Source organism: Cutaneotrichosporon cavernicola, assembly GCF_030864355.1.
Source record: "Cutaneotrichosporon cavernicola HIS019 DNA, chromosome: 7a".
Taxonomy (NCBI): domain Eukaryota; kingdom Fungi; phylum Basidiomycota; class Tremellomycetes; order Trichosporonales; family Trichosporonaceae; genus Cutaneotrichosporon; species Cutaneotrichosporon cavernicola.
In genome coordinates, this window is record NC_083399.1 from 444,834 (window position 1) to 457,542 (window position 12,709).

Sequence of the window (12,709 nt, forward strand, 5' to 3'; positions counted from 1 at the left end):
GCCATGACACTTGTCTATGCCTCTGGGGGTATCAAAAGGTGCATGAATGCTGTAAGAGAGGAGCAAAAAGAAAAGAAAGAGACTACCCACCCGCTCTTCAGGCCATCTTTTTCATCGCCTCTATCTTCCCACCCTATCTACATAGAACCAATCTGACCTCACTCGGGGGTAGATAATACGTCCTTCTGTGCATGTATGGGCATAAAATCATACATACGAGTTAATAGCCATGAGCAAAAACAAAACAAAGCAAAACTAATGCCTCCGGACGGGATTGAACCGCCGACCTCACCCTTACGAAAGGCGCGCTCTGCCACTGAGCTACAAAGGCTTCTTTCAATATTTGTTGAATTCCCAAATTCAACAAAGCCTTTTGCCCGTCTAAGTTGTGACCACTGCATCTCCACCAGTCTGCAGCGATGACCAAGAGCTGTATGGCGCATTCTCTTGCTCTCTCACTTCGGATTCTGGTGTGCCTCCGTTCCCAGATACTGTGTTGCCATTAAATTAAGCACATCGCAGCCTTGCAACCCCGTACCCTGGCCTCGGGAGTGGACTCTACGGCCAAGGAAGCTCACCAGCATCAACTTCGGCATCGCAATGCACAGTTCGGCCGAATGTGCGTAAGGCACCCCACTCGTATCGACGGCAAGCGCCTGCATTGTATTGTATCTCCCGCGCGTCGCGAGATTGCTGTCGAGTTCATCTTTTGTTGATAACGGGCCCATCACTGGTCCAGGAGCCGACTTACGTATTGTCACATCACGGGATTCCGTTATCCGACCTCCACCCTAAACATTTCCAGGCACGCACCCTCACCGCCTCCTTCACGCGCACGGCACTCCATCTCAACGCGCAGCAACCCCCTTTCCTCAACCACCCTCACTCCCACCATGTCGCATAACTACAACGCATCTTACCGCGACCCGTACGCCGAGCAGGGCGCAGAGTACCTGGACGATCGCGGGAATCCGACGTCGGCTCCACGCGATGGCAACGCCGAAGGCTACTACCAGCAGTACAACATGTACGGGCCGGAGAAGACGACACCCGCCGACGTCGACACAAATGTCGGAGGCACAGAGCGTCTGCAGCCAGGTCGTTCCAACATAGGGCAGGCGCCGATGAGCAGCTTTGCTGCCATGGGCCCACCGCCGCGCAGCACTGGTATCCTCCGCATGTGGCGTAAGGACGAGCGCGGCAAGCAGTGGACTCGGGTGGGTATTGTGTGGGTGAAGGGATGGGGGGATATGGTACAGCGGCGAGGTCAGACTGGGCAGCGCTTGCAGGCCCGCTAGGTGGACGAGCCTGTATGCTACTTGGGAGGTGGCGAGCGAGGAAGCACGGAATGTGTAGTGCTGACCCCAGGGTGGCGGTGCCCGGAGTACTGGTCGTCTCGTCGTTTGCTGCCTAACGATCACTCTGCTGATCGTTCTCTCCATTATTCTCACAGTCCTTATGGTGAGTTGCGATGGCGGCCTGCGGCGAGTCCGGACTGCGCGCGCCCTGATGGATGTAACGTCGTCGCTCACCTCAGTTTGTTAGACCACCTAGCATCACCTTAAACAGCACCGACGTCAATCCCGCGACAGCAGAGTTCAACCTCGACCAGAAGCACATCAATCTCGACATTCAGCTCGGCATTAGTGTCCGGAACCCCAACTGGTTCGGCGCCCACTTCAAGCAGATTACGGCAACGGTCAAGTATCCCGGTCTGGACAGCAGTTTCGGCGGTGGCACCGTGTGGAATACCAACTTTGGAGCGTACACCGAGTCGACGTTTGACTTCCCGCTCAAGCTCAAGTGAGTCAGCTGCAGATGCTGTTTTTCTGACCCCAGCTATTCGACTGCCGCGGACCCATCCGGCCAGATGATCAACGACATTGCCGCCAAGTGCGGACTGCAAGGCAGCAAGGCCAAGGGTGACCTCACCATCAACTATGACCTCAAGCTGTGGCTCAAGATTTTATCGGCGACCATCTCGCCCACAATCTCGGGTAGTACGTCGTTTGCTTGCCCGTTCACCGGCGCCATTTAGAGAGGGACAATTGTATGCGATACCCGCCCGTCCCGGCACCGAGATACCCGTATATGATGCAGCTGGACCTTGTGCAGGCAGAGGTAGAAGTTAAGGAGGTCGATACACTGGTGAAGCGATCAAGAACAAGTAGTATTGGTGACGACGCAATGGCAACATGTCAACGAGCTGATGAACGATTGCCACGAAACACCACGTGCGGAGCCGCAGCCGAGCCGAACATGCTCGCTGGGCTCCTGGGAGGTTGCGATATCCGACATGAGGATCTGAGACGGGTTGAATAGTCCGTCCGGATTGCTCGCGTCCGTCGAGCTCGCTGGGGAATGTATGTTTCGGGCTTACTGCCGTTCGAGCCGCCACGGTGCCGGCAACCCGAGCAGTGAGCAAGTCCCCACAAGGCCGAAGTGCTCCGTGGATGCATATGGATTCCGAGTCTTCGCGATGGTTGAGAGTGTCCACGTCATTGATTGATATTGTCAATGATCGGAGAAGTCGGATAGGTACGGATGTGTGGAAGCCGGCGGTTTAAAGAGGCTGATTGGTCTGTGCGTGTGGTTTACAGTGAGAAGTTGGAGAGATTCAGTTAATCAGTGAGCTAATGATCTAATGAGAATCCCACCCAACTATTACTGTGGCGCGACGCGGTTGCCCAATTACCCTGGGCTACTTGGCCCCGCAGCGACCCTTGAGACCAGGCCAAGGTGTCAACCCCCCACAAATGGCCCGGCACGCAACCCAAATGACTGACGTGTGAGCCCCTTCCTCGCGCAACCAGCACCTTCCACCCCCACTACCCACTACAGCCTATAACCCCTTCCACCTTCCTCTCTCTCTCTCTCTTCTCTCCCATACTCTCATCTTCACCTCTCTCGCCCCTACTCCCCCCACAAAACTAAATCTAGACAGTGAGTACTCGTCTTTACTCACAACCCCGCTAACTCTCAGAAATGGTTAAGGCTGTCGTCTGCGGTGCTGCTGGTCAGTTGCTGCCATCTCCCACGGTCTCAATCCTAGAGCCCAACTAACCCTCAGGTGGTATTGGCCAGCCTCTCTCGCTCCTCCTCAAGCTCAACCCCACCATCACCGAGCTCTCGCTCTACGATGTCGTCAACGCTCACGGTGTAAGTCTTCCCATTGTCCAAGTGTCCAGTCGTCGTGGTCCCATGTCCGATCCGGAACCCAGGGCAACATTCCCCCGACACCCGGTGGGCTCAGTGACCACCACCCGACATCGGATATGATCATGACGCTAGATGACGCTCACACGAAACAGGTTGCGACCGACCTCTCCCACATCAACACTCCCGCGACTGTCAAGGGCTTCCTCCCCGCCGACAATGGTGCCGAGAAGGCCCTCGTTGGCGCCGACATTGTCGTCATCCCCGCTGGTGTCCCCCGCAAGCCCGGCATGACGTGAGTAATTTAGCCGAGACTGGCCAAAAGGATGCGAGACTGACAGCCAGCCGTGACGACCTCTTCAACGTCAACGCTGGCATCTGCGCTACCCTCGCCCAGTCGATCGCCAACGTTTGCCCCAAGGCCTTCGTTTGCGTCATCTCGAACCCCGTCAACTCGACCGTTCCCGTCTTCGCCCAGGTCTTCCAGAAGGCGGGCTGCTACGACCCCAAGCGGTAAGTGTGGCTTGCGGTTCTTTGTGATCCTCCGGGCATTTCCTCGGTGTCGCCCATCACTCGTCCAGAAGTGGAAGGCGCAATGCTAATGGACCAGCCTCTTCGGTGTCACGACCCTCGACATTGTCCGCGCTGCCACCTTTGTTTCCGAGGTCATCGGCAAGCCCCAGGACGCGCCCAAGTACACCGTCCCCGTCGTCGGTGGCCACTCTGGCCACACCATTGTCCCTCTCCTCACCCAGTCCGACCCCCAGATCCCCGCGGCGGTCCTCAACGACAAGGAGAAGCGCGACGCTCTTGTTAACCGCATCCAGTTCGGTGGTGACGAGGTCGTTAAGGCCAAGGACGGTACTGGCTCGGCCACCCTCTCGATGGCTCAGGCCGGTGCTCAGTTCGCCAACTGGGTCATTGACGCCGCATTCAACGGCAAGCAGCGTGTCATCCAGTCGTACATTGACCTCTCGGCCGCTCCCGGTGGTGAGGCCATCAAGAAGGAGATTGGCGGCAGCTGCGAGTTCTTCTCGGTCAACGTTGAGCTCGGCCGTGACGGTGTCCAGAACATCCTTCCCATCGGCAACATCGACGAGGCTGAGCAGGCGCTCATCAAGGGGGCCGTTAGCGAGCTCGGCCCCTCGATCAAGAAGGGCCTCGACTTCGCGCCCCCCGCTCCCAAGCAGTAATTATGTAGCTCGTAGGCAGTAGGGGATCGCAGCGTATGAAGAAGATCGGAGCATGTACGGGGATAAGTTGTGGCACACACGGACGGCCAAGCTGAGATCGGAGCACTCAAGGCGGGACAAGCTTGAGAAGCTCGGGCGTGGGCGTGAGCTCGGCGTGGGCGTGAGCTCGGCGTGGGCGCGTGGGCAGACTTAGACTGGTCCTTGTCACACATGGGGGATTTGGGGCAGCGAGGCTCGAGCTGGAGAGAGAGTGCATCTGTGTGCTGGCCGTGCAACACGTTGCGAGTGGACATGTGCACACGCAGCGGAAACGAGTCTGAGCGACGCAAGTGGCTTGGGGCCCATGCGACCGTGCAGCCGACACGGATTTGACCAAGCCGTCCACGATATTGCCGACGCGGGATATCTAATCGGCCTCGAGCGGGATCTTGATCGCGCTGGGCTCAATCAAGGCTGTAGAATCGCCTGGAAATGAAACAGTATTTCGCACGTCATCCACAGCTAGGAACCAATCTTGGCTTGGCTTGGGACAGCAATGCAGGCGTGTCGAGAGAGTCGGCAAGTGGAACGTACTTGTCTTTCCTTTGCGCTGTCTGAAGCCATGGAATGAGTTGGGCACGGCCTGCAGCAATGTGCAATACGAGGTTGGACAGCTCAATTGCCAGCGCCAAACAATGCCCAGCCGCTATGGCAGGTCGCGGGGTTGTAATAAAAGGTGAATCAGAGGGAGAGTGAGGCGTGTCGCAAGCTGCAGCGAGCATTTCCTTCCAGTCACTCTGCAACTGCACTCTGGCCGCACACGCCCCCACGCCGTGTATCGTGACCCACCACAAGCCACAGGTCGCTCCGGTACAGAATCGAGGCCACGAGCAGACGTTGGTCCAGGAGAGACGTTGGTCCAGGAGACGACGTCCTTGAACTCACGCGACCCAACCTCCGTCCCAACCACCGTCAGATCCTTCGACTACCCCCTCGTCCTCGTCCTCGTCCTCGTCCTCGTCCTCGTCCTCGTCCTCTTCTTTTCCCCTTCTTTCCCCCTTCTTTCCCCCCTCTCCGCCTCTCCTCCCACCCCTCCCTCCCTCTCTCCATCTCCCCCTCCCCGTTTCTCCCCAATCACTACCACCGCTCCACCCCCCCCCTCCCCTCCCCCAGCCAGTCACGTCCCAGCTTGCTCGTGGCGTGAGAGGTTACATCGCTATGCTATGCTATCGGCCTATCCCTGGCGCTATTGTCAGCTTTGTCATCTGTCATCGGGTCAACTCACCTGCTTGTGCTTGGGGTTCTTGGAGCACACGACGTAGATGCGGCCTTTCCTGCAAGTCAGCGGTGCTCTCTGCTCCTCCCTCAACAATCGTTCCACGCCCGTCGGCTCCCATCCTCCTGGTTCCGCTTTGGTCATCCTCCTTCCTTCCCAAACCCACACACTCCCAAAATCCCTCCTCCCGACCCCACACTCTCACTCATCGACGGCCAGACTCACCTGCGCACAATCGAGCACCCGTCGCAGAACTTCTTGATGCTCGAACGGACCTTCATGCCGCGGACCTGGCCCAGGACGCGCAGCGTCTGCGGCGCAGCGGGCTGGCGGGCGAGCGCGCCCAGCCGACCGGCGAGAGAAGGAGCCGCCAGCATAGGGCGCACCATGGCGTGCGTCGAGCACTGTCGGGAAGGACCGGCGAGGAGGCGCGCGAACGAGAACATGGTGATGGTGGCGGCGGTGGAGGTGATTGAAGTGCGGATGGCAAAGTCGGAGCTGGTCGTTGGGAGGCGAAATCGGTGAGACTGACTTTTCACGTGACCCTAACGCTCTCACATCAACCTCAACCTCCACCCACATTTCCCACTCTTACAATAACACAAACCTACTTGTTGCGAATCACAGCTGCATGCATTACGCTACCGGCCGAACTAAGGAACTCGTACACCTCGCCACCAACATTTCTATCGCCATAGGCCAACCTCGGACCTACGCTACGGTCGACGTGGCAAGGTCGCCTGTAATGGGGCCCTCGGCCTCGTTCTGCGACATGTCACCTAAGTTGTGGAAGTCTTATGTCAGCTGCAGTCAGTAGGGACAAGCTCACCAAGAATGTCAGAGTACATCATGACCTTCCACGTGTCCACTGGGAGGTCGGCGTCGTTGAACGACCAGTCAAACACCTCGGCCGCAACCGGCTCGTCGGTTGGGTCGTGGTACGGCGCAAGGTACTCGTGTGCCAGGCCCTCAGTGGCAGAGATACGGGTACGTGGGTCAAAGACGAGCATCTTCTCTAACAGGTCGAGCGAGACGGGGTCGGCGTTCGGGAACTTGGTCGTGAACGGCACCTTCTCGCACTTTGGCAGGCTCTCCACAAAGCGGAGGGTCTGGAGTTAGGTCATGTGCAGCGCGCGCACCTACGTTCTCGCTGGCAATGGTCTGAATGACATCGTCGGGAGGCGTGCCCAAGAGCTCAGTGATGATCTTGAACTGGTTGACGTGGTCCTTTCCAGGGAAGAGCGGCTTGCCCTCGAGCATCTCGGCAAAGATGCAGCCGGTGGACCAGATGTCGACTGGGTGTCAGCACAGGTCGCCAGGTCCGCACAGTACTCACCCGCAACGTCATACTTCTGCCAGGTCAACATGATTTCAGGCGCGCGATAGTAGCGCGTCGAAACATATCCGGTCATCTGGGGGTCCTGGATACGGGCAAGGCCAAAGTCACAGATCTTGAGGTCACAGTTCTCGTTGACAAGAATGTTGGAGGGTTTGAGGTCACGGTGGACGACACCAGCCGAGTGGACGTACTTGAGACCGCGGAGAATCTGGTACAGGAAGTACTGGATAAACTGCTTCTCCAATGGCCGCGACGTGAGGAGGCGATGGAGATCAGTGCCGAGGAGCTCAGTAACAAAGTATATGTCCTCGAGGGGCGAGATGAAGATGTCGGAGAGGGAGATGATCTATGGAGGTCAGCAGAGTGCACACTGACAGCTGCAGTGCATGTTGATGGGGCGCAATAACAACACGTACGTTCTCGTGGCGCAGGTGCTTGAGAAGCTTGAGCTCACGGTACGTCCGCTTGGAGAGGACGGGGGTAGAGAAAGGCTTCATGATCTTCTTGATCGCCACCGACGTGCCGGAAAGCTGGTCCTTGGCCGAGCTGGGGCGTCAATTGCTATCAAGAAATTAGGTGGCGCACGCTTGCCCCACTCCCGCACTCACCACACGAGGCCGAAAGCGCCCATGCCGACGGGCTGGAGGTCGACATAGCGCGTCGTGACCTCGAACACGGTACCGAAGATTGAGAGCTTGACAAAGTCGGCCATGTTGAGTAGATTGTAGCTATCCATGTTAGCAGAGTGCTGAGAAGGAGAGAATGCGCAGAGGGACAATTTCGTGTCACAGTGAGAGTTGCAACAACAGTGGTAGCGCCACTGAAGCACGGATAACGCCGGTATGGGGTCTGGGAACGCAAGCCACGCGCAAAGTCACCCTGCAGCTCGCGCCTCGGGCCTTTGGTAGGCTTACCACTCGATTCTCCGTGCAGAGAGAGAGAGAGCTTGATAAGCCTCGCATTTCGCCAACCACCATCGTCCGCTTGATGACCCTGACTTGAGTTGTAAAGCCGCAGACCACCCTCCTGTCTCCCAGCGCAACACGCAGAGCGCATGGGTGCGGCCTCCGACGATCGTCTGCTTCGAGCATCTTGCGGCCCAACGATATCTTTGCGCTCCAGCGCCAGAAGCTACGCCACTGCCCGCTCATCTTGGCAGATCCCCAGAACACGCTTCAAGATCCATGTTGATCCGCTTGTGTGTCTGTTTCGCCATCACACACAGATCACTTCACAACGACAACACTCACGTTGGGTTCTAGATGTCAACTGGACCGAGGTAGGGAAGGTGAAGGTGACGGTGAACGCACCGCGTCGCGGTCGGATGGAAAGCTGGGGCGCTACTAGTTGCGGGTTGACACTTGCACTCGGGTTGATACGAGTACGGCGGGGTTGCTGCGCCGATGAGTTGACGGCGTGGCTGGACAGAGAGAGTGTGTATGGGTGAGTTGGCACAGGAATGCACGTGCCGTGTATGTGTTGGTGAGAGATGAGAATCGGCCAAGAGTCCAAGAGTCGAGGCGGACGTGGCGTTTTGGTGATGAAGAGTCGGGTAACTGGTTGATTGAGAGAGATGGGTATGCGTTTGACTCTAGATCTCTAGAGTTGATTGGAGATGAGTAGAAGCCAGTTGTTAAGATCAAGTGTTGATGGAGATGGATGGAAGGAAGGAACCTTGGATCTGTAATGCAACGAGTTGAGGGTTGGTGTGTGGTTGGTTGATTCACAGTGGTAGTTGTGGAGGTAGTGGTTACGGTTTGTGCGGCGGATTGAGCACGAGGAGGGGGGGAGGGGGGAGGGGGGAGAGGGGAATATGGTAGTATGGTATGGTGTGGTGGTACCTTGGTCTGCCTGGGAGAGTTGAAATAGAAGAATCCCACCAAACGGCCAAACGCCTTGCACTTTCCTAGGCTTCAGGCTAAAGGTCAGGTAGGCTTCAAGCTAAAGGTCAGGTAGAAGTCACCGGTGGGGGGTACTTAGCGCTAAGGGATCCTTGGTGGCCGTGTGGCCGGCGGTCGGGGTTTGCTTGGAAAACATTCAAAGTGGAGGCAAACAGAGGAAAAGGAAAAGGGGGAAAGGGGGAAGGAGGAAAGGGAAGGGAAGGGTGAGTGACCTTCCCCCCAACCCTCCCAATAACCCACGAGCCAGGCTAACAAATAAATATAAAGGGTCCAATTCATGCTCACATGCTGCTTATTGGCATATGGCATCCCACACTCCATCAAGATCGCATATACTATATACTATAGCCTAGAGTTGCGTATACTTTGACGCCTGGCCGCCTTAACTCATTGACAAACTCCATCCCACCCCCTTCTTCAACTCTTCTTGCGATATCTGATATGAATCTACCGAACCCACTCATTAATACTAGACAGTACCTTCGCAGACAGCCGACAGCTGACAGGTATGCGGTGCAATACAGACTCTCATGACCAATGACAACAGTCGTTCAATTATGCGTCCAAAAATCTGCGTCATAGGCTTGAACGACATTCCTCGGTACTCATTCATAGCCGCTCTGCCTCAGTTCCACTGCGCGCCGACGCGCTCCCATCCACAACACGGTGGGTCAAACAATAGAGCCCTAGAGCGTTTCCAAGCGATCAATACGCAAACGCAGATAGCAATGCACAACATGACGGCCTTAATTGTATCGTACACTAACTCTCCTCTATGCGCCTTACGTGTCCTCAGCTGGTTGCCAGCGAGTATCCCGCCGAGTGTGGAGATACACTTCGCGGATCTTGCCAGGTTTCGGTGGTGACCAGTCGCCTGATCGGCCCGGGACGAGACTCGATACCTGCCATCAGTTGGGAAAGACGTCCAGGTAACTCACGAGAAACCGCCGGCCCTCCTTCAGTTCGTTGCCGAGCACCTTGGCATCCCACACATTCAACATCGCTACACGGGCCTGTTGCTTGTCACCTTCGCGGCCGTCGCGCACCCGCACCATCCGGAAGTCACGGATCGACCGCGTCGGACAGGTGGCGGACAATTGCGCCTCGACTTCAGCTCGCCCAGCCTCCGCTTCGGCCATAGCACGTTGACGCGCGTACGTTGCAAGATGGACTATCTTGGTGGGCGACAACCCACGCAGGCGACCCATGATGTCTCGGGCCTCCATCAGCGCATCGAATTCGGCCTCGACGTCTGGTGGAGAGCCGGGAGGGATCGCGCCAACATCCTCAGCGTGCGAAGCGAGAATGGACGCGAGCTCCTGGATCTTCTCCAGGCTCTTCTGCATCTCCTCACGCAGCCGCGTGCTCTCAGCCTCGTACATATCCTGTGGTCAGCTCAGAGTCCGAAAGTCTCAGCTCACCCTCCAAGCATCTGATCGCTGATTCTCCTCCTCTTCGCCCCATGGCGACTCGCGTGACCCTCGATCGGCGTTCACGTATGCAAGCGGGTACACCCTCTCGAGAACGATGTCCACCAGGACGATGGGCCCGCCGTCGACGGACAAACTTGACAGGCCAGCAATGAAGGGAAGACGCTGTATGCCCAACCGTGCGTCCCACTTCGCCAAGTGCGTCGAATTGCCTGAGAGCACAAGATGCGACTTGTCGTAGGCCTCAAGCACGTCGGCGCCGTCTGCCCCCGACTCGAGCTAGGATGAGCTATATGCCGAGCGGAAGGAAGCTCACCTTGGCTCCCGAGAGGCCGAGCTTGCGGCCCACGCGAATCTTGCCTTTGCTGAGGGCACGAGTTAGGCAGTCATCTAACAGCGCGCGCATGATGTACCACCCGTCCGTGACGTCGAGGTATGGCCTCTGTGGGACAGGCTCGTCGCGCTCGTTTACGACCGGTTCAGGTCGGTGGATAGCCGCGACGCAGAGGACCATCGGCAGACTCGGCGACGAGTCGTGCTCCTGAATGCGACGAATGATGGGCCGCTGGGCCGCGCCGTACTCGCGCTCATACCTGTTGTCAGCTGGCTCGGGGCTCAACTACGGCGGACCTACCGATACCTCAGCTGGCAGAGCACCTCGTACCAGTTCCATTTCTCGTCGAAGAGCTTTGGCTGGGCCATCACCTGCCCCGAGACCTTCCAGAGGATGAGGCGCCAATGATTGTCGACCCACTTCTGCGTGGCGAGCTCGCAGCCGACAACTTTCAACTGCTCGAGAGCCTGCGACGTACCGAGTACGCGGGCGTCCTCGGCGATGAACTGGTAATACACGGCGTTAGTAAGGTTCAGAGTCCAGATCTCGTCAGGACTGGCGTTAGCTATCACAGGTCTATCAGCTCACAGTCCAGACTCGGCGAGCTCGGTAGGCGTGTAAAACCCTGGGTAGAGGTACGCCTCGCGCATTCCCTTGCGATCCGGCGGTGCTGTTGTGGGTTAGATGATCCACAGCAGAACCCACGACTGAGATCAAATACAGATTTGTAGATCTTGGCCGGTTCTGGCGGGGGCTTGGCCGGGGTGTGCAGCGAGAGCGGATTCCGCAGCGTCGACGGCGCCGGAGCTGACTGAGCAGCTCCTCGTTTGAAAGGCGTGACGAACCCCTTCTTCGGCTTGCCTCTTGCTGAACCGAATGTCGCGCCTAGGCCGATACGTCTCGGCGTTGTCCCCGGCGTCTGGATTTCGATGCGCCTGGGGAGCTTGGGCGTGGACATAGGGTTCGAAAACGTGTTAGTCATCGTGGCGAGCGGCGCCCTTGATGGTGTGGGCGTGGGCGTGCCGAAACTGGTGGTGCTTCGTGGAGCTGCGAACGCGGGCGACGCGGCTCTCTGGAGAGGATTCGCGGGAATTGGCGCTTCATCGGCCAACAAGGCCATGGCGAAGGCCAAGCTCTCGGCCTTGGGCGCCTGAGTCGGCTTGCCAGATCCAGTCTGGAACCCGCTAACGGCGCTTGTTGAGGGTCCGACATCGCCTCCGAACAGAGCGGGAGCGCGCGCTCGTGCGTCTGGGGGGAGTGGGGGGCCATTCGACCCGTTGCCGAGCTGGAAGCCAGGCGATGGCTTTACCGGCGTCTGTTCGCCAAACATTGCTAGAGCGCGTGCCCGCGCGTCAGGGGGTTGAGGCGGCGCACTGGATCCAGTACCCATCTGGAACCCCGAAGCCGGCTTAGTGGGCGTTCCTTCACCAAACATCGCCAATGCGCGCGCTCGCGCGCTCGCGGGTGTTGGTGGCACTGCTGACCCCGAACCGAACTGAAACCCCAACGTCCTCGCGGGTGGCTTGACTGGCGTGTCCTCGCCAAAGAGAGCGAGTGCACGCGCGCGCGCAGCCTCACTATGGTCCGGTGCGGGACGTCCGCTCGCCATCCCGAACCCGCGCCCAACTAACGGGCTCTCTGGCACCTGCCCCGAAGAAGGTTGCGCCTTTGGCGACTCGGTGCGCTGCCGCTTACTCGGGGCATCCTCGAGTTCGGCGTCGCGTTCCGCCGCGCGCACGAGCTTGAGCGCGCGACTCATCGCTGCCTCCGATGGGGGTGCGAGTCGTCGTCCTGCTGCCGTAGCGAAGCCGACGGTTGAGGGGATTGTCTCGGGGGCAGGCGCGGGTGGTTGGTAGAATTCATCATGTTGTGGAGACAGATTCAAGTGTTCTGGGGATGAAGAATTACATTGCGAACGTTGCGAGGACTGAGGGTCATCCAAGTCGTCGGTAAAGTCGTCGGCGCCGAGGCCGTCAAGTAGTCCCGAGATGTCGGCCGACGAGGGAAGGTATGACGTGCTGGGCCGAGCTGTTCAAGTTAGAGGTAATAGCATGCTAACTCACGTAGCATTACTGCGTCAATCCCATGCCGTTGTGTGTAG

At 58.0% G+C, this 12,709-nt stretch overlaps 2 protein-coding genes across 2 annotated transcripts; one reads left to right on the forward strand and one right to left on the reverse strand.

Moving 5' to 3' along the window:
• Window positions 1-893: 893 nt before the first annotated feature.
• On the forward strand, window positions 894-4,349 carry CcaverHIS019_0701750 (uncharacterized protein; the record flags this gene model as incomplete). The annotated part of the gene is made up of 10 exons (XM_060603590.1): window positions 894-1,217; window positions 1,369-1,461; window positions 1,538-1,803; window positions 1,840-2,000; window positions 2,794-2,943; window positions 2,984-3,016; window positions 3,071-3,159; window positions 3,312-3,451; window positions 3,502-3,669; window positions 3,767-4,349. 10 exons carry the CDS (start codon window positions 894-896, stop codon window positions 4,347-4,349), a joined length of 2,007 nt encoding a protein of 668 aa, XP_060459868.1.
• Window positions 4,350-5,562: 1,213 nt separating this feature from the next.
• Window positions 5,563-12,678, reverse strand: HOG1 (uncharacterized protein; the record flags this gene model as incomplete). The annotated part of the gene is made up of 19 exons (XM_060603591.1): window positions 5,563-5,574; window positions 5,614-5,662; window positions 5,830-6,102; window positions 6,320-6,398; window positions 6,434-6,713; window positions 6,748-6,899; window positions 6,941-7,289; window positions 7,360-7,489; window positions 7,552-7,671; window positions 8,194-8,201; window positions 8,254-8,275; window positions 9,631-9,746; window positions 9,783-10,229; window positions 10,266-10,553; window positions 10,591-10,867; window positions 10,909-11,163; window positions 11,197-11,278; window positions 11,314-12,636; window positions 12,672-12,678. The coding sequence occupies 19 exons, from the start codon at window positions 12,676-12,678 to the stop codon at window positions 5,563-5,565; spliced, it is 4,269 nt and encodes a 1,422-aa protein (XP_060459869.1).
• Between the last annotated feature and the right edge of the window lie 31 nt (window positions 12,679-12,709).